Here is a 26,054-nt window from a genome sequence, read left to right on the forward strand (position 1 = left end):
TGAGCGGGGGGCGGGCGCGACACCGAGGGTTGCGATCCCGTTGCCGGTCCCAGTCTGGTGCGGGCGCGACACCGAGGGTTGCGATCCCGTTGCCGGTCCCAGTCTGGTGCAGGCGCGACACTGAGGGTTGCGATCCGTTGCCGGTCACGAAAAAAGACAAAAAGGAAAAAAAAAAAAAAAAAGAAAGAACCTCTTCCCCTATATAACTCCCTGCAATGCAGGAATACAGCTAATGCTATGCTGGGCCTCGCCCTTGCCCATGTCCCCAAGCACAGGCACTGTCCTGGGAAGTCTTGTGTCCCTAGGGGCCATGTGATCACCAATGAAGAACAGGTCCAGCTTCACAGGGCTGTGGACTTGGTACAACTCCTCCCAACACCACTCCTGGAGCTACTCTGTGAACAGGGAACTCTCCATCCCTCCAGATGCACCTCCCCTGCTTGCTAGAAAGTGCTGACCCCTGGCCCTCTCCTGGGTGCCTGCCATTCTACACTGCCGGCTCCACTAACCTCAACTCAGCCTTACAACCCTCCTCCCCCCATCAGGATGATATAGGGCACAAATAACACAACACCCATGGAAAAGCAACTTAAAACAACATGGACTTATAACTTCACTAAACAAGACGTCTTGAAGTAGGACGGTTCAGCTCCAGATCAGTGCAGCAGCTCTGCGGCATCCCCAAGACCCCAGGCTTCCCATTGGTCTGCTTGTCAAGTCCTCAGCATATTGGCCTGCAGCTTCACTTGGCCCCTCAGGGTCCCCTTGTGGCTGCTAAAGCTGCCTTACATAACATGTCCGAAGACAGGAAGGGGGCTCACTCCTTGAACATCTCCTTCTATTAGCAACAAAAGCCTTTCCCAAAATTCCCAGCAGACATCCCATCAAATCTCACTGGTGGAAACTGGCTCACGTGCCCACCACCCACCCTGACATCCACACTCCCCCATGGCCCAAATGACTTCAGATGTCTTAACGAAGGGCCAGTCACACTATGGTACATACAGCCCCAAAGGCAACAAGACACACCACACACCCAATGGGTGTGCGTCTTGTTTGTCTGTTGAGACTTAAGTTGACTACCGTTGTATGTTTTGCAATGACTAAGATGTCTTTCTGGGAATGTGCTCAGCCAGGACTAAACTAGAAAATACATTTTAGAGCACAACCTTAGAGGCCTCCTGGACTCCAGAACATTTCTTTCTTCACAGCCAGGTCTTTTCTACCATTGGCCATCAGGCAAAGCACTCTGGTAGAGGTATGGTGTATTAGTCTGTTTGGGTTGGTTATAACACAGTACCTGAAACTGGGTGATTTATAAAGGAAAATGAAATTTATTGCTTACAGTTTCTGAGGCTAGGAAGTCCAAAGTCCATCTGGTGGTGGTGACAGTGACCCAGGGGTCTCACATTGCAAGATGGCAGAAGCAGAGAGAGCAGAGAGAGATAGATTCTCTTCTTCTCTTAAAGCCCTCAGAACCACAACCCTCACCATCATTTTTTAATCCATTCACTGTGGCATGGTCCTACAATCCAATCACCTCTTCAAGGCTCCACCTTTCAATTAGCACAATAGGATTTCCTACCCTCTTAATAGTCACAGTGGGGGCTAAGTTTCTAATACATAAGACTTGGGAACACAATTCAAGCTTCAATGAGTTTTGGGGGAACATAATTCAATCCACTACAAATTGTATCCGGCTGCATGGTTTAAACATCAAGAATCCTGCATTCCTTCTGTTCTGTTTAGCTATGACTCATCATAATGTATGCTGTTACCAGCAATGGTGAACAACAACAAAAAAGTGTACCTGGAAGACAGTCTCATTTCTTAAATCTTGTAAACTTGGTTTCACATGCACATGATAGATCTAAGCATTTCAGAAAGTATGTTTTTGTTTTTTTTTTGTTTTTTCCTTTTTGTCTTTTTTTCGTGACCGGCAACGGATTGCAACCCTCAGTGTCGCGCCCATACTGGACCGGGACCGGCAACGGGATCGCAACCCTCGGTGTTGCGCCCGCACCTCGCTCAGCCAGTGAGCGGCTGGTCTGTATGTGGGATCCAAACCCTCGGCGGGAGCGCCGCCCGGCCAGCCCCCGCATTTCAGAAAGTATGAATGCAAGTTTCAGTCAAGATGGCGGAACGCAGGATCCCCAGGGTCATTCTCTCCCACAAATCAACCAATTTACAACTATAAAAATGTAACATCCGCCAAGCTGGGGCCACTAGAGCTCAGGGAAAGTGGAGGAGAGACCTATGGAGTTCACGAAGGAAGGAGAAACCACAATGAGAGAAAGAAAAAACTGCTCTGAGCTTTTCAGGCCACGGATGTTTAAGGCTGCAACTGCTGAGTGCATGGAGCAGGAGCCAGCAGAAGCCACAGCTGTGCCCTTCAGATGGAGTTACTTGGAGGCAGCAGGGGAGAAGAGGGCCTTGAGGGCCCCCAGGACAGCAAGACCACTAATAGGGTTCCCATGAACCCATGCTGGAGCAAGGAGCCAGAACAGCTGAAAAAGGGGAGCCATTCGGAGGCTGGTGAGTCATCATAAAAAACCAGTGCATGGCCCGTCCCATGGGAAGCATTTGGAGCATGGGCGGTATAGGAGATGTGCCCACCAGGAGAACACTAGGACACAGAAAGGACAGCCAATCTGCCCCCCAATCAGTGCAGGACAACTCAGAGGAGACTGGTAAGGAATGCAGAATTGCACGGGGTGCAGTTTGATAAAAAAAAACTCAGGCCCAGATCAAGTTTCTACACAACCCAGGTGCACCAGGTCTCTGGAGAGCTGGAAGTACCTATAAAGTCAACCATTAAACCCTGAGCTGCACAAAAAGACTTCCCTAGGGAAAGAGCAGCAAAGCAGCAATTTAGCTTGACCACACAGCTCAAGTACTGGTTCCCCCATTTTAGAAGTAAGCAAAGGACAAAGAATTAGTCCAGCCCAGGCACACCACCAGTGCCTTGGAGCCCACCAGGGGATATGAGGAATGGAGCCGGGTATCAGATCCCCCTCCCACAACCAGGCACACTGCCAGCACAAAGGAGCATGCCAAAAACATCACCTCCATGTGGGTGGCCCACCACAGCCACCACAATAACCATGGCTGCCGCAAAATCGGCTAGACACCACAACCACCACACAGATGGTCCTCCAGCCACTGGAGTGCATTGACACGAGGAGAGTCACCAGCAGAGATACAAAAAAGAAGAGGACGTCTCTCTACACAAAGCCCATTTCAGAGTGACAGAAGAAGCATCTGCTCTATGATAATACTGGGGGATCTGATCACATCTCTCAGCATTGGACATATCATCTAGGCAATAAATCAACAGAGTAACCATTATTCTTTCAGAAGGAGAGAAGAAATCTAGGGTAAATGGCAGCGGGGGGAGGGAAACAGAGATGGGGAGAGATTGGACAAGTGGCAAAAAGAATAATTAAGATTTGTAACAATATATTTGCTAGTAATATTGATTTGATCAACATATCTCAATGTTGAACCCCAAAATATGTATAATCAATTTTGATTCAATAAAAACTTTTAAAAATAAATAAATTTTAAAAATAAAAAAAAGGAAAGTGTGAATGCCAGAACAGGCCGAGCCCACCTGGCACACCTGGGGATGCAAGGGTTGCATTCCTGTGGGCCATGCTTCTGGAACAAGATGCACTCAGATGGGAGTGTGCTGGAGTAATTGGCCTATGTGGATGGAAACCCCCAGGTCTGTTCACCACAGCTCCTGTTGGCCACATCAACCCTGAGCTATCTTTTTTTCTTTGACTTTAAATTTTATCAAGTTAGCCCTGGCCCCTGATTTCAATCTATACAGACATTTATGAATCCTACTTTTCACATCCAACACAGAAGCTCTCATTCCCTGCCCTGTTCATGTGCAAATTTGATCAATGTCCTTAACCTAGTAACTGATGAAAATTCAAACCAGCCAGAGAAGCCACAATAACCTGCAATGGGAAAATCCTTATTGTACAGTTTATTTAACAAGCCACAATTTTAAAAAGCAATTAAAGGTCTTGCAGACTCCATGAATCACACTTCTACGAAACAGTCCTTTTTACTCTGAGGTTGCAGGACCAAGTACCATCTAATTCTTGGGAAGCTAAAGACAATACTCCAAAAATGGCAATTATAAATGACTGCACATAGCTCAATGCCTCCACAAATCCACCAGGAACACATCTAGAAAACTGTACAATACCTCCAAAGTTCCAAAAAGCCCTGCCTCTACCCACCACATGCTCACAGCAAGGAGCTACACTGGATCTCTCTCCAAGTGTGCCCAGACACATGTCAGGACTGGCTAGAGTGGAAGGTGACCGTGAGAGGCAGACATGCAGAAATGCCCTCCCACCAGAACTCCACACCATAAGAGAAAATTCATTCTTCATGAGGAAGTCAGGGGCTGTTGGGAAAAGGTTAGATGGTAGCAGCCAATAACCTGACAAATGTCCACAACATCCCATTCCCTCATCCCAAACACACACGGTTGCTCTGTATAGTTTTACACCATTCATTTCCTTCAGAGAACTTCACACACACTAAAATCTGCTGGCTTATTTGTTTGTCTCCCTCTCTAGAATATGAATTCCATGAGTCAGGGGCTTTGCTTGTCTATTCACTGTGGAATCACAGGGCTCAGTACACAGTGGGTACTCCATACCTACTTGTTGAATGAATGAATGTGTCCTCAGATAGTTCTCATTTAAATGAAAATTATCAAATTGATCAGATTTTTAAAATTTAGTTAAAGATGTGACCATCTTACTTTATTAAATTTCTGTTAAGACGGTTTTATATTTAGGTTACAGGTGTATGACTGGGAGTTCAATTATTTTCTGTGATAAGCAGGCATTATTCATGCCACCATTCAACATTCATTTTTCAGATATATGAAGATTGTCTACTCACATTCAAAGGGTTTCCTTAACTCATCTTTTATCTAAATCAGTTAAGTCTCTCTCATAAATGAGAATTATTAAATAAGTGGCTGCTCTCATAAAATAAAGAAGTGACTAGCAGAAATAATCTGCAACTTCTGTGAATAAGCTTTTCCTTAGTGTCTAAAATAATAAATACCTTTTACGGACCAAAGACTATGTGCTACAAGTTTTACAAATTGGTCTCTAGTCCCCTGTTCAGTGTATTATTAGCCCAATGGGAGGGATACTCAGAAAACCAAGGCTCAGAAACAGTAAGCCATGTGTCCAAGGCTTCTTGCTGATGACAAAGCAGGGATCTGAACCCAGGTCAGGCTTACACCAAAGCTCACAATCATTTATTTTCCTATTAAATCATTACCAACTATTCCACTATATCATGTGTGGTCTCTGTATACCATATTTCATCAAATCTAAGATGCTATCAAACTATATCATAATGTACACCACCACCATTTAAACCTATAAAACACCTTCAGTTGGAAGATGTGTCATAATTTCAGCAATGTTAAAATGTGTATGCGTATATACACACTTACACACACACAAATGCATATACATATATACATCTTAGATTCGATAAAATACAGTAATCCACTAGCCTTGGAACAAATTATTTTAAATAAATATTATAAAATATAAATGCCTCTCTGAATTCTTTAGAAAATTAATTTTGCCATGAAGTACAGAAAAAAAAGATAAATCTTAAATATGAACAAAGTTATAGGAAACCACAAACATTTACTTATACATGCTTTCTTTAAAAGTTGTTTCTCCTCATCTGTGGCATGAAAGCACCTTGTTTATTATGTGAAGAGCTGTTGGTATCTTTTCTACCCATGAACACGACCAGCACTTACTCATATTTTCATGCATCCAAGTGCATGAAAAGTCAAAAAGTGGATTTTAAATCTACCTATTTTTCTTAACTTCTGTTTGTTTCCTCTAAAAAGGTAAGGAACGCACACTAACAACAGTTGTAAGAACATTGTTTATTATGTGAAGAGCTGTTGGTATCTTTTCTACCCATGAACACGACCAGCACTTACTCATATTTTCATGCATCCCAGTGCATGAAAAGTCAAAAAGTGGATTTTAAATCTACCTATTTTTCTTAACTTCTGTTTGTTTCCTCTAAAAAGGTAAGGAAAGTAATAGTAGTTTCTCATTTCATACCAAAGAAAAATACACTCTGTTGCTAAAGGCGCAGCTGTAAGTCTCTATAAAATCAAAGACGACCACCAACATTTCTGAAAAGCACTCTCAGTAAAGTTTATATTGGAATGACCGACTACAAATGCATCAATTTTCTGGGCCTCTTCTGATTTCCTCTAAAAGTGCTCATGTCATATGCCCACACAGTATCTATCCCCTCTCCGGTGACATGGTCCGGGATCCAGTGCGGGAAAGGGAAGCGGCAAGCGATGACTCTCGCATCATCCTCAAGTTCGAGTTCAAGTTTCTTTTCCAACTGCGGCATCTGTGGAGAGTAACAGCCACTATTTCAGTGAGCGGTGAGTCAGAGGAAATGCTTCCGAATATCGTCTGTACTTAAGAGTCCCTGAAAACACCCATGAAAAAATTACTATCTATAAAAAAAGATCAAGGCACAAATACATTATCAAACAATCTATTAAAATAGAGAAGACACACTAACAACAGTTGTAAGAACATCTTGCAATATCAGTTTGAAAATACACCATTTTCAGCAGATGTGTATCATAGATTTCCAGTTTTCTGACTAAAAATTATAATATGGAAATAATTAAAATAAGAAGCAGCTTTAAATTATTTACCTACTTAAACATTTCAATATACCCTATAACATATATTTAAGACATAATTTTCTATATTTTTAACATCTCTGAAATCAGGAGACATCATACAATTGACAATGTCTTAGAATTACAATCAGCAACATTTTTTTTCTTTCTCAATGGCAATGGTACATCTTAAAGTCGACATCCAGAGTCAGTGAAATATGGTACAATTAGACACTGAAAAAATACACACATTCTACCAACTTGAAATATTATGAATATTTCATAATTTTTTAAAAAATGTGTCCATAATAGACTAACAATGAATTTCTTGAAAGTCAACCTAACTTATATCACTTTGAAAAAATACACACATTCTACCAACTTGAAATATTATGAATATTTCATAATTTTTTTAAAAATGTGTCCATAATAGACTAACAATGAATTTCTTGAAAGTCAACCTAACTTATATCACTTTTTTATCATTTTATTACCAATCTGCCAATAAAGAAAGGGTTTTTATTTTTTGCTAAAAGCACTGACATTTTAATTACATCGGCAAATTAACAACTACTTAAAAATTTATATGCAGGTCCCAAAAATATATTACCACCTTCACAAACCTAAAAATATGGTTTTTTCCCACTTTTTCTTTTAACTTGTTATTCTGAGATAGCTTCAAATATACAGAAAAGGTGCAAGAAAAGAACAAAGAACTCCCACGCGCCTCTACCCAGGTTTGCCAATTTTTAACATTTTGTCACATTTGCTTTCTTCCTCTAAGAACATTTTTTTTTAAACCATTTGAGAAGAGTTTGCATACAATATGCACCTTTCCCCGCTTAATGCTCCGGTGTGTATTTTCTAGGAAAAAGAATATTTTCTTACAAAATCCCAGCAGTCACCATATTCAGGAAATTTAACATTGTATTCCAACAATAATAATCCCAATAACACTCCAGTTCTGTCTTTGTCCCAATAATGCCTTTTATAACATTTCCCCCAGGGCAGAATCCAGGGCCACTTCTGCATTTAGCTGTAACGTTTCTCTGGTCTCCTTTTATCTTGAACAGTTCCTCAATCTTCCTTTGTCTTTCATGACAAATAACATTCTCCAGTTCTTGGCCCTCAGCTGGGGTTCCTCTGATGTCTGCTGGTGATTGATTCAAAGTGTGTCTCTGCAATGCCCCATCTATGAGGCTGGGAATATCAAGAGGCCCAGAGGCCCAGGAGGCCTTTCTGCTCTTCCTACTGGTGACATTAACCACTCAGTTAAGGTGGAATCTGGTGTCTCCACAGTGTAGTTAATATTTTTCCTTTTATAATGAGTGAGTAGCTTGTGGGAGATACTTTGAGATGATGTAAAAATCCTGTTATTCATCGGACAGTCCCTACACTAGAAGTAGCCTTTATTGATGAATCTAACCTGAATCAATTTTTATTATAATGGTTGCAAAGTGGCAATTTGCTGGATAGTCAGTATTCTTCTGTAAAAAAGAGCTTTCCTTTTCCCTCTTTTCCTCTTTCCATCTTTCTATCCATCTCAAGTATGAACACCTAGATTCTTATTCAATGGGTTCTAATCCATTATGTCCTTGTTCATTCTAATCCTCAGACTGTCCTAATTTGGCCACTGGGAGCCTCTTGCAGCTGGCTTTTCCATCCTTTGGACATGCTCCCACCAAATATTTTGAGCACTTCCTTATATTCTGGCTCAACAAAATGTTCCACGCATTTGTATCTTTCTTCCCCAACCCTGGATCAGCCATTTCTCAAAGATTCCTAGTTCCTTTTGGTGAGAAATAATATTTAGAAACCAAGTTCTAAGCAAACACTGCTCTCTTTAAAATTAACCAATTTAAAGCAAGATAAACAAATCAATATTGCTTCTATGACCTATGTCTTAAAAAAGTGCTTGAAAACTCCTCTATATGACCTATGGACAGATTGAGCCAAAATTCTAATTCTTCATTAGAATTAATACCAATAAAGAATAAATTCCATTAAGGACAGAAGATTTCTATTCTTCTAACAGCCAGCAAAGGATTTTAAAAAATGTTTTGTTCCTTGAGAGAAAAATTAAATGAGCAAAAAATGAGACAATGCACGTTTTTCCAAAATATCAGCTTTCTTATGATAATTTTGTTCATAAAAAGGACAACTGTAAACTTATTCATATTACTATTATTCTTTTCTCCTTTTCAGTTTATTTCAAAATGATTGTCATATGCTAAGTCAAGATAAACCTAAAAATGAAAGAAGCTATTTCAATCATAAGAAATTAACTGATTAAATTACACATAAATATGCAACGAATCTGGTTCCTGATACCATACACAAAGAGAAGCAGTGATATGTCATGTCTGTCTAATGGAATTCAAAATTATTCATACAATTACAGGTTTCAAAGTGACATGAACTCATCATATTCCAATTATATTTTCCAAACTTTAAACATCAGTTGAAACCAGCTTAAAGGCACAAGACACGAGCCATGGCCACCAGCAGCTCTGACCACCTGAACACTCCCTCCTCCCAGAACTCTTGTTCCATTAGCTGCCAGGGTAACGTGCTCCTGGGATGTCCTCCTCCCCCAGGCTCCTCTCTGAGTCTTTTGCTGGCTGCCCCTCATTTCCCAGACCTCTAATGTTAGAGTTCAGAACTCAGGCCATAGACAGCTCCCATCTATGACCTGTGCTCCCCCTAGGTGACTTCAGCCACTCCTGGGGTTCTACACCTGCTATGCACTGATGCCTAACACACCCACATCCCCAGGCCACCCTCTCTCCTGAATCCCAGACTCCTTTTTACCCACAACCACCAGCTTAACATCTCCAATCACACTCAAACTTCACATGCCCGCACTGAACTTCCCCTGCTGGCTGAGTCTTCCCCAACTGGCTCTGCCTGCACCTCTCCCAGCTCCATGCATGGCAACTCCAAACCTCCATTGCTCTGGCCAAACACCCAGGGGCACCCTTGACCTCTCTCTCTCTCTGTCTCTCATTCACCTAAACATCTCCAAGACCTCATGACCTGTCACCTGGCTTCTACCCATGTTCGCCTTCAGTCCAGCCTCCACACAGCAGCCTGTGATCCTTTTCAAACCCAAACGGTCCCTGCTCTCCTCTGCTCACTCCTCTACAGCTCCTGCCCTTCCAAGGACCAGTGTCCTTCACACCAACCTCCACCCGATTGCTGTTTCTCGGCCCCAATGGGCACACACCCCTCAGTACCTTCATCACGGCACTCCTCTGACACACTTCCGCACACGCCCCTCCCTCACCTCCAAATGTCACCATTCCAGGGACTCTGTCCCTGCCCTGCCCTCCCTTGGTTTAGTTTGCTCCATAGCCCTTTCCCCTTCTACTGTGCAATCTATTTTGTACCTGCTCTCCCCGCCAGCATATGAGCACCTCAAGGCAGGGATGTTTTCTGTTTTAGTCACTGAAGTCTTACAAGTGATTAGAGCAGGGCGCATAATGGCCAAACCTGTCCAATTAATGAAGGAAGGAAGGAAGGAAGTGTAAATAATTCAGTCATGAATAACTTTTTTTATCACAACACGATGATAATATTTTCATTCATCAATTCATAACAGAATTCATAACTAAAATTTAATTAGTCGTTCCTCGAAGTTATGAAAGTTAACAGCTGTCTGTGAAAAGTGTAAATAATAGGTATGTTTATACCATATTCATTCATTCCACAAATATTTGCTGAGTGACTACTGTGCTGCTGTGCTGGAGGTCTGGCAGGGAGGAAGACAGCCCGTCCTTGACCTGACAGTGCAGTGCAAAAGGCAAACACTGTCGGAGCCATTGACAAAGAAAGAAATGTACACTAACTCACAGAGTGGAAAACAGGGTGCTGGATTTCACAGCTTCATAGAGGAAAGGACAGCTGGCCTGTGAGTGGTCAGCAGTTATTCACCAACTAGACCCAGAGCAGTGGGGACTGAAGTCAAAGGGAAGGACATGGCCCCAGTCTCGGCAGAGGAGCAGCAGAAGTCCAGGGGTCAAGAGAAGGACAGAGAGCCAGCACAGAGAGCGGAGGGCAGCACAGTCGAGGTGAGGCTTCAGGCAAGCAGGAGCCAGCTGTGGGCTACAAAGAGGGTTTGAGCCTTATCCTGAAATGTGACAAGAAGTCACAAAGGGTTGTAAACAAGAACATGATTCATCTGTTCTGCATTTTGAAAAGATGCTCCTGGTGCATAAGCTCATGTTAAATGTGGATATTTATAATCCTAGCACTGGATTTACCAGATTCAAATGGGACTCTGCACACTATTACCTCGGATACATACTCATATGGAGCTGTCAAGGCACCTCTTATGTCGAGCTACAACTACAGAGACCTGTCAGGAATAATCAGTCGGCTATCAGAAGCAGGGGAGAGGGTTTACAATACCAGTGTTCCTCCTCTGAACTCTATGGTTCCTCCTGGCTCTCCAATTACCTACCTTTGCATTAGCTGACACGGGACACATTTCGTGGCATGCTAGCTATGAGTGGAATATTGACCAGTGGTCAGAGAACAGAAATGCATTTCAATAGAAGAGCAACACAGTCAGGCTCAGACAATAAAACGACTTTCCAAGGGTCACACGACTCACAGAGGGCAGACCTGGCCTCCATCCCCGTCACTACCTCCTCCACTTAGGCGAAGCTTGGTGAAGGCTGACACACAAAATTTGGCCTCCAGCCAACAGAAGCCATCAGGCCCTCTGTGCCCTGATCCACCCACCAGCATGGAAAACCGCAAGCTGGCCAGCCCTCTCCTGTCACAGGGAGTGTGGGTGCTGCGTGTACCTCAGCTGCTCCCTTTTTTCCTTGGGAATAGTGAAATGCTACATGTTCCTTATTTACAATTTCTCTCTGCACAGAAGAAAGGGCAGTAACTGCAAAAACATTCATCAAAATAGTAAGATTCATATTTCCCCTGAATAAACAGCTCCAAAAACTGACTATACATGAGACATGATGATTAGCCCCAGGAGTCAGCCACCACAGGTTACATGGGGACAGTGACTGCCAAAGGCCGCTGCTGCCCCCCACTGGGACAAGGCAGCTGTGGTTTCATTACCCACGTCTCGGTCTGCCGTCCTGCCTCTCCAGACAGCATAGAATTCCCAGTAAATATTAACTTTCTATTTTTATAAAGCATGGATTTCAAATTAAACTTACTTGTCTCCAAAATGCTAACTATCCCATTTTGGATGTAATGTCCAAACATTATAATAAGCAGTGAATCACCATCAATATCCCACATCAATATCCTATATCAATTCTATGAACCAGGGATCAAGCCCTTCTACGTCTCTTCACTTCTGTAACAAAAGTGTAGATACACAAGTTTTGTCTTAATCTTAGGCCAAATAAGATTTACAAACATATAGAATACTGTCATTTTCAAGAATATGTTAAAAATACATTTCTATACTGTCTTGAAAAAATTAAAGAACATGACATTACTCTGCAGGTCCTAATCGTAAGAATAAATTTCTCAAGTATGAAAACTTCTTACATAAAAATTAAGGTATGAATAAGAAAACAAAACAACAAAAAACACATTTTTTTAAAAACAAAAAACCATATCAGTTATACAGTTATACAGTGGAAACATCCAATTCCACCAAGATTATTATAGCTACAATTATAGACTTTAAAAGTGAAAAGAGGTTTCTTTCTATGGTCTGTAAACCAGCAATTACAGTAAAAGCATCCCACCCTGACCATCCCTCCGAAGGCTAAAGAGGACCATTTTCGGTACAATGCTATGGTATTTTCACTTTTGGAAGTACATAATCAAAGTTCAATACTCAGTTCTTTGGCAAATCAGCCAACTGAGGTAAACTGAAACTAGTCAATCCTCCACCCTGAAAATTATCTTCCTGCAAAGTCAGAAGAATGATCAGTTCAGGGAGATCAATCCCATTACTTTCCCAAGTGACTTCAGCTGGGTCAGTGAGCAGCCACGGAAATCGCGAACCACATTAGACACTGGGACCTCATAAAGCAGTTTTCAAACTGGAATTTTTAAGACAGGTAGATCATTTTGAGATTTTTATCTGAAGTAAAAGTTTAAAAATATGACTTAATCTTTTATGATTAAACTTTTAAAGCCCTGAAGTATTTTATTAAACCAACAAACTAAAATCCAACATTCGCTCAAAATCTCTGGGAGGCCATCACTTTGTACATGGCTGAGTGGGGGCCTGGTGGAGCTGGGAGGGGTTCCACGCCACCCAATCCTAAAGAGACAACAGGAAGGTACATACTCACCATCTGAGGCACACCAAAAATAACGACGTTTGAGTACTGCGAGAACGTAACCTAAATGAGATGGGGAAACAACAGGTAGATTGACTGTAAAGAGGCAAACATTAAGCTTAATTTGCTTTAAAGAAATGAGTAGCAATTTTCCATTTTGCCAAATGGTGGGATTTTACAAACTCCTAAGAAGAGTGGCCCTCTTTAAGACTTCACAAAGAAAAGAATACCGTGCTTGCAATTTCATTTGTGTTAGTGCTTTCCATTACAGTCCTCCAATTGCTTCCTTGTAAGTCATCTCACCTCATCCTCAGGGCAACTCTATGTAGGGCACGCCCCAGGGGTCATGTGTCAGAAAGGCCAGTGACTCCCCAGTGAGCAGCTGGTGGTCGAGCCAGCGGCACCCGGGCCACACAGGCCCACTCTGCTCCACTGTACACCAAACCAGCTTAGCAAGAACTCACGGAACTTCAGAACCACCTGTTTTTTTATGTTGAACCATCGTTAAAATTCTAGTTCCCCTCCTCTTCTCTAAAATACTATGCAAAAAATGCAATGAAATGGTCTTTAGTTGAAAAACTGGGGGGCGGGGGAGTGTTTTGCCAGTCAGAATTCTTATTGCCCAATAAAAGTCTTATTTATAGAGAGATCATTTATGTATATATGGCATAAAAAATAATGCAAGCAAAACTCAAATGAATTTTTACAAGCTACTGATGACAATATTACAATGGGCAATTCTTATTTAAGAAAAAGCATTTTATGGAGACTTCCTAAAGCAAAATTACAGGGCATTTCTAGAATAAGATAAATTTTGAAGTATCTTGTACTTCATGAGGACGAGATGTAACCATAACAGCATGGTTGGTGGATTCTTTCTTTTCTCTATCACCCATCTCTGTGTCTCACTAAATACACACACACGCACACACACATGCACACACAAACAAGGAAAAGTATAATATTTATCAAGAATAGGCTGGCTGGTTAGCTCAGTTGGTAGAGTGTGGTGCTGATAACACTAAGGTCAAGGGTTCAGACCCCCTTACCAGCAGCTGCCAAAAATAAATTGAATAAAAATATTTATCAAGAACAATTCATAATTTCCAAATGAGATGAAAAATCTCATTATTTCATAATAAACAAAAATAAGAACATATTGATTTAGTAAATAAATTCTTGGAATTTACATGACCTATCACAGAGAAAACTTCAGGCTTTTCCTCTAGAGTAAAATCTATGAATTTAAGATGTGTACACGTTTCATTATGCAAAAATATTCACTTGGATTTTAATTACTTTTCTTTTAATAAATGTATTAGTTCATTCCTGTTGCTTATAACAAAATACCTGAAACTGGGTGATTTATTAAAAAAATGAAATTTATTGCTTACAGTTTCTGAGACTGGGAAGTCCAAAGTCCATCTGGTGGTGGCAACAGTGACCCAGGGGTCTTGCGTTGCAAGATGGTGGAAGCAGAGAGAGCAGAGAGACAGACTCTCTTCTTTTAAAGCCTTCAGAACCACACCCCTAACCACCATTTTTAACCCATTCACTACTGCACGGTCCTACAATCCAATCACCTCTTCAAGGCTCCACCTTTCAATTACCATAATAGGATTTCCCACCCTCTTAACAGTCACAGTGGGGGCTAAGTTTCTAATACATAAAACTTGGGGAACACAATTCAAGCTTCAGTGAGTTTTGGGGGGACACAATTCAATCCACTACAATACATTTTTCAGTATTCAGTCATACTAACTATGTATAATAAAATTTTCAGTTGAAATTTTCTAGAACCATTCTCTACTTTACATACCTTCCACAAATCTGAAATGTAAAATTTGGCGGATCCATGCACACCTTCTCGCCAAGCACGGTATCTGGAGTACCAAACTAGCCATGGATTTAATTCATAACCAACAGCTGTGAATCCTTCCTTGGCAGCTGCTATCACCTGTGCAAAGAAACCGGGATTTATCCAAAATGAGAAAAAATCAACTTGCATGGTCAAATGATACAAATATTTCCTATTTATGGCTTATAATCCTAAAACATTAGGATTATATTGTTCCTTAGTATTTAATGATTGTTCACTCAAAATTGAAAACAGGTAAGAGTAAAATGGGCCCAGTCAGAATAAGGCCAACTGTAGAATCTGTATGATGGGGGGATGAGGGGTGGTCCTGGGGTCCCCCTACCCATTCTGTCTTGCCTCCACTCTTCAAGGGAGCCTCCCTTGACTGATCCATCCCACCTAAGGTAATTTCCCCAATTACTATAGAGCCACAAGGAAACCATTTTCTTAGAAACTAGAAAGATATTGTTCAAATATGTAAAGCATTCAAATAGGTGAAGCATTCAAATACGGATTTAAAAACCTCCTCCTGATTAATACGTATGTCTCCTGATTTCTCAAAAATAAACTCTAGTGGTTTCCAGAGGCTACAGGAAGGAAGAAAAGGGGTACAGAGTTTCGGTTCCACACAATGAAGAGAGTTCTGGAGATGGGCGGTGGTGATGGCTGCACAGCAGTGTTAATGTTCTTAATACCACTGAACTTTACACCTAAAAACGGTTAAGATGGTAAATACTATGGCATGTGTATTTTACCACAATTTAAAAATTTTAAACATTTAAAAAAAAAATTTAAAAACCCTAGTCACCTTTTAACCTCTTCCTCACTATTCCGGGTCACAATCACAAAATCACAGGGTCTATGTCGACCAGGGCTGGTGAAACGTAGTGTGACCCTGCTGGTTCCACACTCAAGGCTTCCAGAACACCAGCCTGTCCTACCGCTGTCCTCACTTATCGGTCATCATTGGGATGAGGCCTAAGGAAGGTGCCACCTGTCCACGGAGGAACATGCTCTAAGACACCAATTTGCCAGTCAGTGTCCTTGTGTCTTTATTTATAGGTTCCTGGCTGGGGTCAAAGAAAGTTAAGGTTGGTAAAAGTCTAATCTTTGGCTAAGTAGGGGTTAATCAGTAGGGCTCTTCCTTATTTCTTCTACATGTATGGGTAGAAGCAAATGTATAAGTAGAAGCAAATGTAGAAGCAAGCATCTACGGTACAAAAATGTAAAACAGTGAGACTCCATTATTTAACATGTTTCTTCTAATTATGCGACATCTACTTGCCCAAGCAGATGTCGCATAATTAACAGACAATTTGATAATCACCAATTAATTGCTCTTTTTCACCTGGCATGTATACAGAGTACTTTTTCCTTTAAGAAAAAATTAAATCTGAGAAAAATGAATTCCAAACACATGCTGGTGGTTTTGAACAAACACAAAATGAAACAGACCACTTTTTCAGTGTTAGATTGAGCAATTCTTTGCCTAAGCCTCATAAAAAATGTAAAGTGGGGCTGGCTGGTTAGCTCGCTTGGGAGAGCACAGTGCTGATCAAACCAAGGTCTAGAGTTCGGATCTCTGTACAGGCTAGCCTCCAAAAAAAAAAAAAAAAAAAAAAATTAGAAAGAGATGTAAAGAGGAAATTTTAACAGTTCTGGCTCCAAACCTTAAAATGTTTTAGCGTAACTCACAATGCGTCCGTCGCCACTACCAATGTCCACCAGGGATCCTCTTCTGCATCGCAACATTTGCACAACATTTTCAACCTGCCTTGTAGTTGCAGGTACAAAAGGCAAGCATATTTTTCGGAGGGCTGGTGTTATAAATGGAGTAGCTAAAGCATACACAGCCACTACTGTCCCACCAATAATCCCAGTAAATAAGAACCCCCAATTGCTTTTCTTCAAACTGTTGGCTTCAAGACTTGTAGGTAGAACATGTTTTAACTGACTTTCTTCTTCGAGCATTTCTGGGGGTGTACCTACATTGAGAGCAAGTAGAAAACACATATATAGCACCAAATCTGAAATCCAAGATAGTGTTTTTTTTCAATAAACTCATGCTTCTTTAAAGAAGTATAATTTAGCTTAATATAATCTAAATTACAAGTATGACTCCACAATGAGTTCTAAATTCCATTAACAAAATTAAAATGTTTTGAAGAAAACTATTCGACACTAATGGAAGACTAAAATCTTTTCTTTCCAACATATTGATTTTTTGTGTGTCTAAGAGTCATCCTTAGAAAATAATGTATTCTTTTGGATACCCACACTGGCCAGCCACAAAAAAAAAAAAAAAACAATGTATTCAAACTTACCTGGTAATTTATGAATTCAATATCCACTAATACAAGTTTTAACCATGAACTCCATATTTTTATGTTCTTACAAACAAATAAACATAAAAATGTCTAATTATTACCCTATTTCAAATAGGATGAAAGGATTCTGCAGCAAAATTAGTCTGGTACCTGTAATAGAGTTGCACAGATACAATTTGAAGTAACAGAGGAGACAAAAATGAGGTTTTGCCAAACACCTTAAATAAGCATGGTAATAGAGATTTTTTAAGCAGGTCCAAAAAGAACAAAAAATTAAAATCAGAAGTTAGAAATAAAGCAAACTCCAATCACTGATTACTGAGAAATAAATAATACCTTAAAAATCTTCCTCTTGAATTGGTAAAGGGACATGAAAATCAACTACACTGTATATTGATAAATTAAAATTTAAAAAAAGAAAAAGAAAACTAAAATAATATTTTTAAATAAATAAATAAATATCTTCCTCTTGAGTTTTATCCTTTAAAACACATTCTTGCAGAGTCTCAAGTTTTTGAAATTGATATCGATTTGAATTGATTTTGAAATTGATTAATGACGAGCACTGTACAGGAGGTAAGCGCTGGACTCCTCTGGAGCCAACTGAGGTTAGGATCCCGGCTCTGCCACTTCTCTCACGGTGTGACGCTTCTCACTGAACCTCAGTTTCCGAGTCTGTAAAGTGGGGGTCAGGGTTGTGAGGATGAAACCAGCGGATGCAGGTAAAGCACTCAGAACAGGATCCAGTGCATGGGAAGCAGAGGCATGCACCGTGTCAGCTGTTGTTATTATTTATACACTGCAGTCTACACGCTGAACCCCACAGGGAACAAGATCATCTCATCCAGGTGAGGGATAAGACCAAATGCACATGAAACCACAGGAAACAGGAGTGAGAAGGGGGAGGACAACAGATTCTTGTCATTCTCGAACATTTCTATTCTAATTTCATGATCAGCAAGCCATTGCAAAGGCCCACTGTGTTTTTTTCCTGTAACTGATGTAAGAAATTACCACAAACCTAGTGGTACAACAACACATATGGATCATGATGCAGTTCTGGAGGTAATAAATCTAAAGTGGGTTGGCAGGGCTGCATTCCTTCTGGGGGCTCTAGGGTAGGATTGGTTTTCTTGTCTTTTCCAGCTTCCAGAGGCCGCCCCCATTCCTTGAATCCTGACCCTACATCACTCCAACCTCTGCTTCAGTCACGACATCTCCTTATCTCACATTCCTGCCTCCTTTTTCTTTTTTTTTTTTTTTTTTGGCAGCTGGCCAGTATAGGGATCACACCCTGGACCTTGGTGCTATCTGCACCACACTCTAATCAACTGAGCCAACCAGCCAGTCCTCTCCCACTTTCTCTATAGGGACCCTTGGGATAACACTGGGCCCACGCAGACAATCCAAGATAATCTCCTATCTCCAGACCCCTAATCACATCTGCACAGGTTACAGGGTTAGAATGTAGACATCTCTGGAGGGGCCACTGTTCTGCCCGCCATATCCATGAACTGTGGCAATCTATTCTGGCAAGATAGAAATTTGAGTCTGCTACTGATGCTAGTGATGGTTTAGGAAGGTGATGATGTTTGATAGAAAGCAAAAGCTTTGAATAATTTCGTTATCATTTTAGCATTACATGGAAGAACTTATATGCTATGGTAATAGTCACACATCTGATTATTGAAGAAAAGTCAAGGCACATTTGTCATGCCTTGTGTAAAATTATCCTGTGGGCATTCCAACTGCACAGTACAGTAGTTAAGAGGATGTGAGTCACACAGTTCTAGAGTCTCAGAACTTAACTAGTTGTTTAACTTACATTAGGTAAGTTGTTACTGAGGCATGGTTTTCTCACCAGTAAGATTTAAAAATAACTAAGTTATGTTGTTAACCACAATTGAAAATTTTTTAAAAAAATTAGTAATACTATCCTCATGGGATTACTGGAACAGTTAAATAAATAATGCATACAAAGCACTTAGCACAGGCCTGAGAACTAAGTGATGACTGTTGACTGCTATTATTACTCTCGATACTATCATTTTGAGGGAAGGAGCTAAAAACTAGCAGTTTTACTGAAATCTAATTGATGTACATATAATTTGCCCATTTAACGTGTAGAATTCAATAGCTTCTAATATATGTATAGATATGTACAACCATCACCAGTCAATTTTAAAACATTTTCATTACTTCAGGAAAAACACTTTATCACTTAGCTATAACCCCCCTATCACCCTCCATCCCCAGCCCTAACCAACCACTAATCTACTTTTTATCTTTACAGAGTTCCCTATTCTGGACTTACTGAGTGGAATCACAGTATGTGGTCTTCTGTGACTCACTTCTTTCACTTAGCATAATGTCCTCAGGATTCATCCATGTTGTGTCTTGTATCAGTACTTTACTCCTTTCTATGGCTGGATATACAGATAGCCCACATTATGTTCACCCATTTGTCCACTGACAGTTTATTAACGAGTCAGATGATCCCAATTTCATTTCACCTGTGTAGACATGTACACTTCAATTCAACCAGCTCTTCAATAAAGAGCTCTCCGTCTTCAGGGTCTCCCAATTAGCCTGTGTGAGCGGTGGGGTCCAGCTGAGGCAGATACAGGTCAGGTTGTGAGAAATGCTATAACGTGTACAAAACACTGTGGGAATGTGGGAGGAGGCAGAGGGAAGAATGATCCCAGCGATGGGACCAGTTAAGGTGTTGACAGAGGGAGAGAATTTGAGCTGGGGGCAAAAGAATCAAGCCTTTGACCCAAGGCGTGGAAGGTGGGGAAAGCCTTTGCTGAACCCAGTGTGAGATAAACAGGAAGGCAGGTCCTTGAATACCAGGCTGAATATGTCTTTTGTTCTATGGGCACTGTGATGAAACTTTTTGAGCAAAGTCACTACAATATTTCTGTTTTTAAGAAAGGCAACACCAACAGCAGGGCATCCCTTGATGAAATCACTGAATTTTCTGTATCAAGTTTTTATGGCTACAAGTCTAACAACTTCACAAAGATTTGTATGGGGAGAGCAAGACCCATGCCCATTACCTGAGCTTTAGAAGAAGGTACTATGTAAATATAGCATATGACTATATTGTCAGCTCTGTTCAGTAAAAAATGTATTGACTTTTATCTGTGAAAACCACTTCCCAACATTCAATACTGAAATCAAGACTGTTTCTATGGATCCTTTTAATGGATGGTGTTTAGATTCACAAAACTCTGGTATTTACTATAACAGATAAATGGGAAGAGGTTTCTGTCAGATGTGCTCTTGGGAACATCGAGCTATTCTATTAAATAAGAGCTGTGGTGGCTACTGGCTATTTTTGTTGAGCAATTAGGAGGACTCCATCCTTCAAAGTAAAGGACAGGGCGAGGTTAACTTCCATTTATTGTCCCCAGGGTCTGCCTGGTTATTGACTTCTGAAACTGATTGAAAACCTCAATTCTCAGTGACAGATTTGGATCAGCTGAAGCTAGAGGCAGGGACTGAGATGTACAAAAAGGTAGACAGGGTTCTTATGTAAGTTTGAGCCACAGGAAAAATGCCAGGAAGAAAGAAGGGGCCTGTGTGTAATTTTGACCAGCCACATGTTTAAAGTGGGGTTTATATTTGAATGTCACAATACTTATGGGCTGTCACTGTGCACATACATATTAGTTTAATAACTACAGCATGTTACATCCCTCTAACATATGTTCTTATGTTCCTTAAGAAGACTTTCTTGCAATAATGTCATTTGCATCCTTTTACTATGCATCAGCTTTCGATACGAGGAAAAATCCACCACCACCTCCCCACCCACCCCTCACCCCCCGTGTTTTGACAGGAAATAAACTGCATAAAAGATGCCATTAGACATTCTCTATTCTTCACAACAATCCAATGAGCCGGAAAGATTGCAGAATTCACCATTTTTGAATGAGGAGACACTGAATCGGCAAAGCTAAAGTGAAATGAGACTTGATTCCAAAACCTAAAATGTCCTTGGAGCATCTCTCTTAAGCCTCGCGAACAAGTAGGCCAAGCATCAGGAGAGGTTAACTGTTCATCAATCATCCAATAACAAAGGTATTTCTTGATTTTCGGGCCAAGGCTGTGTTAATAATGCCATGCATTGCATTCATTTCAACATGTGTGCGTACCTAATAAAGGCTGGGATGAATACCAGCGGTCCCTGTCCTGTGGCAGGTGGGCTGAAGGGAGGCTGGAAACCAACAACAAATATATCTAAGCCTATAAAGTATTAGGTCCTGGGCCGGCCCGTGGCTCACTCGGGAGAGTGCGGTGCTGATAACACCAAGGCCCCGGGTTCGGATCCCATATAGGGATGGCCGGTTCGCTCACTGGCTGAGCGTGGTGCTGACAACACCAAGCCAAGGGTTAAGATCCCCTTACCGGTCATCCTTTTAAAAAAAAAAAAAAAAAAAAAAAAGTATTAGGTCGTGATCTCTGAAGAAAAGCAGCAGAAGGAATGTAGAGGAAAGGATACACTCTAGCTAGGGGTGACAGGAAAGATCTTCCTGAGGCAGCACAACACAGGCTTAAGAGTGGGACCCTTGATGCTGCTAGATTGTACAACTTATGCTTGGGCAAGTTACTGAACCATTTGTGCAGAATGGGGGTTTATTTAACACACACTTGATCAGAGTCACTGTTCTCCCTGAATCGTTACCGTAGCCCTGCAAGGTAAATACTTTGTAATTACAGCCATTTGCAGACAAGGAAACTGAGGCACACCGAGGTTAAGTAACCTTACACGGCTAGTAAGTGGCAGAGCTCTGGTTCCAACCCAGGCAGCGTGACTGCAGTAACTCCATCTCCTAAGATCGTGCTAAGGGCTGAGTCGTCTGCCCTCAAACCCTAAGCGTCCCCGACAGATGGACACTCGCACCAGCCACCGCACCGGGAGCTCACCATCGGAGGGCGCGGCACTGACAGGGCAGGGCGCGGCGGCCAGAAGCCGTGTGCCGCCGCCAGCAGGCTGGCCGGGCCGTGGCTCCCACTGCCGCCCGCACCCCGGCGGGACAGCGCAGCACTCGACCCGCGCGAGCCTCAGGCCCCGCACCGCAACAGCCGGGGCCCGCGCTCCTCCCCTCGCGCGAAGGCGCCGTCAGACCATCCCAGCCTCACCTCTTCCGATGTAGTCCTCCATCGCGAGATTTCCGCAGTTCAAAACAAAAAAAACAAAAAAATCCGGAAGTGGATTCCACCATCTTCTCAGAACCGGGGTGGGAGAAAGGGAGAATATAATACTCTAAGTAATGAGTCCCTTGTTGGAACACACTACTCAGAAACTCTCAACTGTAAATCTTTGAAAAATGACTAAATTCTATCTACCCTTGACTCTTGGGTTCTAAAAATTCCCGGCCGTGTCTTCAAACTCCCCCCCATAGCTTCCTGGATAATAGAAGTTTCCGAGGTCTGCTGGTTCCAGAAGGTGCTGTCTGGCGATAAATTAGTCTCAGCTGAAAAATAAGTCCCGCGAGCATGTACTACGCGTGCGCGAGCTTTACTCCTTCCCGCGAGAGGAAAGTGAGTTCTCGGTTCCGGAGTTGTCGCCGCCTCTTGCGAGAAAGTAACTCCTGCTGCTGCAGCATGGCGTCCGTGGGGACCCTCGCCTTCGATGAATATGGACGCCCTTTCCTCATCATCAAGGATCAGGACCGCAAGTCCCGCCTTATGGGACTTGAGGCCCTCAAGGTAACGGCCCGGGGCACACTTGGCGGTGGGATGAGGGGAGGCGGCCGAGTCAGTGGCTCTGCGCCTGCGCAGGCTTAGAAGCGGTTGTGCCATGTGCGGCCTGGAAAGGTCGAGAATCTCCTTCTCCGAGGGAGCCCCTCGTCTTTTGTCTCACACCCCGCTCTCAGCTCGGGAGCGGCCGTCGCATGAATGGAGTGCGGTGGGCCGCAGGCGCCCTCGGGCGTTGGGGGGGCAAGACCGCCGCTCCGCCCGGCCTCCAGCGCGGCGGTCGTTCCGAGCCGTGTGTTCGTCAGAAGGGGCAGAGAACGTAATGTCAGGCGTTTGTCCGGTTAGGGTTCTGCTGCTTCGCCTAACGTTGGTGTTCCCGCAACAGCCCTCAAAGAAACGGAGGGTCGTTTTCTTTGTCACTCGTGGAGGTCTCGTCATTTAGAGTATTTCACTTGTAAGTGCCTTTGTGCATGGCCTGTTCCCGGATGCGGTGTCATTAAACATAGGCTGTTAAGGAAGTAACTGTCTCAGAGTGAGGAACGGGCACACGACCGTAATACACGGCGTGCGCGGTCAAAGTTACCGGCTGCGGAAAGGGTTGCGGGTAAGAGTGGAGGGACCCCTGCAAGTGTGTGATAGAGGACAGCGTGTGACCAGGGACAGTAATATTTTGAATGGGGGAGAACTACATACTTCGGAGAGGAAACGGGCAGGAACACGCGTGCTACGTCGCTGAGTGGAAGAGCAGTCCGGTTTTCACGGGGCACGGTCTGCTTTAAGTTAGGATAGTCCCCAAAGGTGCCAGCTCTTGAATGCCCTACATGGGAATCTGGACGTCTTCCCGTGGGAAGGAGGGGAGCCATCGAGGGGGTTTTCGGCAGAATTTTCAGTAGGAGCTAGCAACGTTTGGGATGGATTGAAGGGAATAAGTCCAGTGGAGTTAAAGAAGCCAGTGCAGGAGTCCGGGAAAGAAAGTGAGGGTCATCTGAACACAAACGTGGGCAGAGGAAATGCAGAGAAAGGGATACTTTGACAGGACCTTTAGGGTTTAGTAAGTGAATCCCTAATGTTTTATGTGTAGAGTACACACCATACCACCGAGTCTGAGGTGTCCCACTTCACTGACTGTCTTGGAGTTTTGCTTAAACTTAGAAACAACACAGTTCTCTCCCATAGACTGTTTGACTTAGGAAAAATTACACCACCTCTCTGAACTGCTTTCCCAGTGGGGGTTGTATACCTCTGTTAAACGGAAGACTTGGCAGAGATATTAAATGAAGTGACTTAAGGAGTGGGCACACAGTCTTGATTTGTGGTAGGTACTTAGTATTTCTTTCCTTTGTAGAAAAGTTTCAAGCTACTTGTATTACATCAATTCCACTTTTCACTTAAAGGGATCTGAAGAGAAAGTAACATCCAGTACACCCAGCCATTATAATGGTATGATTAAAGCTACTTGTTATTTTGCATTAGCCATTTTGTGCTAATACATAATTGTATGTAGTCCTCACGCTCTGAGATTGGTATAGGTATTATTTTACAGAATTGGAAAGTTGGGCCCACAGCAGTTGAGAAATTGCCTAAGATTGCCTAACTACCAAAGAGCAGGGCTATGATTCAAGTCCATCACTGAGTCAAAGCCAGTGGTCTGGAGCAAGGTTCTCATCCTTGGCATTAACGTTTGAGGCCAGGTCATTCTTTGTTGTGGGAACCCGTCCTGTGTAAGATGTTTAATGGCAACCTTGGGCTTTACTCACTACATGACAGTAGCACCCTCCTCTCCAATTCTGACAACCCATGTCCTCAAACAGGTGTCTCCACCACTTTCCTATGAGTATTATTCTTTAAAAATTCCATTATACAGACATCATCCAAAGGGTGTTTTAAGGATTACCAGTATTTTCATAGACCTAATGAACTTTATGTCTTTTGTAACCTGCCAGATGTGATGACAGGGAACGCTTCACCGAATATGGGCATTTGAACTGCTCTGAAAAGTTTGTTAGGATTTTGACGGGTAGAGGCCTATCTGTGCATCAGTACTTTAGGGATCAGATGACATATTTGGGGAACAGTCATAAGCCATCCTCACTGGAAGGGAATGAGGTCTCAGATTATGGAGGGCTTTGAAGAAAAAGCTGAAGCTTTTGGACTTGAGTGTTGAAGCACTGGTGAGTTATTTAAGCCTTTGGCACAGGGAAGCAACATGTTTGAGAAAAATTAGTTGGTTAGCTGGACATGGGATGAACATGAAGGATAAGAGTTGAATTATAAGTACCTGGAATTCTGTAGGGTGCTTTGGATCTGGGTTAGGCTAGTGATGGCAAGAATAGAAAGAAAGGAAAAAAGACATGCAGAAACAGAAGGACAATTTCAAGCTTTGGTTACTTTTAGTGCTTTCCTAACACTGGCCTAAATTCTAAGTGGGGAGGGGCAGGATGTTCAATTAGGAAGATTTTATTTGCTGTAACGAACATTCTCTAAGTTGCAAGAACCTCTGCAGATTAACAAACCTATACATATGTTGACATGAGGTTTATTGTTTATTTTCCTAGAATGAAGAAATCAAGATCTAAGGCTTGTTTGGACAGTGATGTGGGTATTTAAATCTCTTTAAAAATTGGATTCTCAGGGTGAGACTGCTTCAATATTGAGGCCTAGTGGTTTAGGGATATGTACTTGGCCTCATAGGATTTCCAATTGACTTGAAGAGGTGGGACCAAAATATATGAAAAATTGAAGACAACGGTAAAAGAAATGTCATAAGCCAGGACTTGGACAATTTGATGTGTAAAGGTTACAAACAGTTCTTTTTCCCTCGCCTTTTAGAGCCTTAAAGGTAATGCATATACAGGTACTTCAGAAGTTCATGGCAAGATTTGTATTATCTTTTAATTTTGTTTTTCCACAAATTTTTTGAAGTACACTCATATTTTGTTGAGATTCTTCAATGCTGTAAAAACTTTAATGTGTAATATTTTGCCTTAAAAATTCAGGCACTACTTGGCTTATGAAAGACTTGTGTTTCTAAAAGTGTATAATGCAAAGCAAAGCAGGCTGAGTTCCCAGGCCAGCCAACAAAATCCTAATAAGTCCATAATGTAAGTGAACCATGGTACCGTGGCATTTATTGAGACTCTTCTCTCTGCAAACATAGAACTGGAAGG

The 26,054-nt window shown here is 42.1% G+C and overlaps 1 protein-coding gene across 3 annotated transcripts; it reads right to left on the reverse strand.

Annotated features, from left to right (window-relative positions):
- Positions 1 to 6,208: 6,208 nt before the first annotated feature.
- FAM173B (family with sequence similarity 173, member B) lies at positions 6,209 to 22,397 on the reverse strand. Of its 3 annotated transcripts, XM_008591870.1 has the most exons (5): positions 22,330 to 22,397; positions 16,550 to 16,839; positions 14,816 to 14,953; positions 13,009 to 13,059; positions 6,209 to 6,441 (listed from the first exon to the last, which is right to left on the reverse strand). In XM_008591870.1, the coding sequence occupies exons 1-5, from the start codon at positions 22,349 to 22,351 to the stop codon at positions 6,253 to 6,255; spliced, it is 690 nt and encodes a 229-aa protein (XP_008590092.1). In that variant the 5' UTR covers positions 22,352 to 22,397; the 3' UTR covers positions 6,209 to 6,252. The 3 variants fall into 3 exon arrangements, with proteins under 3 accessions (XP_008590092.1, XP_008590091.1, XP_008590093.1); XM_008591869.1 differs by lacking the exon at positions 22,330 to 22,397 and having other exon boundaries at positions 16,550 to 17,071; XM_008591871.1 differs by lacking the exon at positions 22,330 to 22,397 and having other exon boundaries at positions 6,325 to 6,441; positions 14,860 to 14,953; positions 16,550 to 17,076.
- Between the last annotated feature and the right edge of the window lie 3,657 nt (positions 22,398 to 26,054).

The sequence above is a fragment of the Galeopterus variegatus genome, unplaced genomic scaffold (genome assembly GCF_000696425.1).
Source record: "Galeopterus variegatus unplaced genomic scaffold, G_variegatus-3.0.2 Scaffold7357, whole genome shotgun sequence".
NCBI classification, from domain to species: Eukaryota; Metazoa; Chordata; class Mammalia; order Dermoptera; family Cynocephalidae; genus Galeopterus; species Galeopterus variegatus.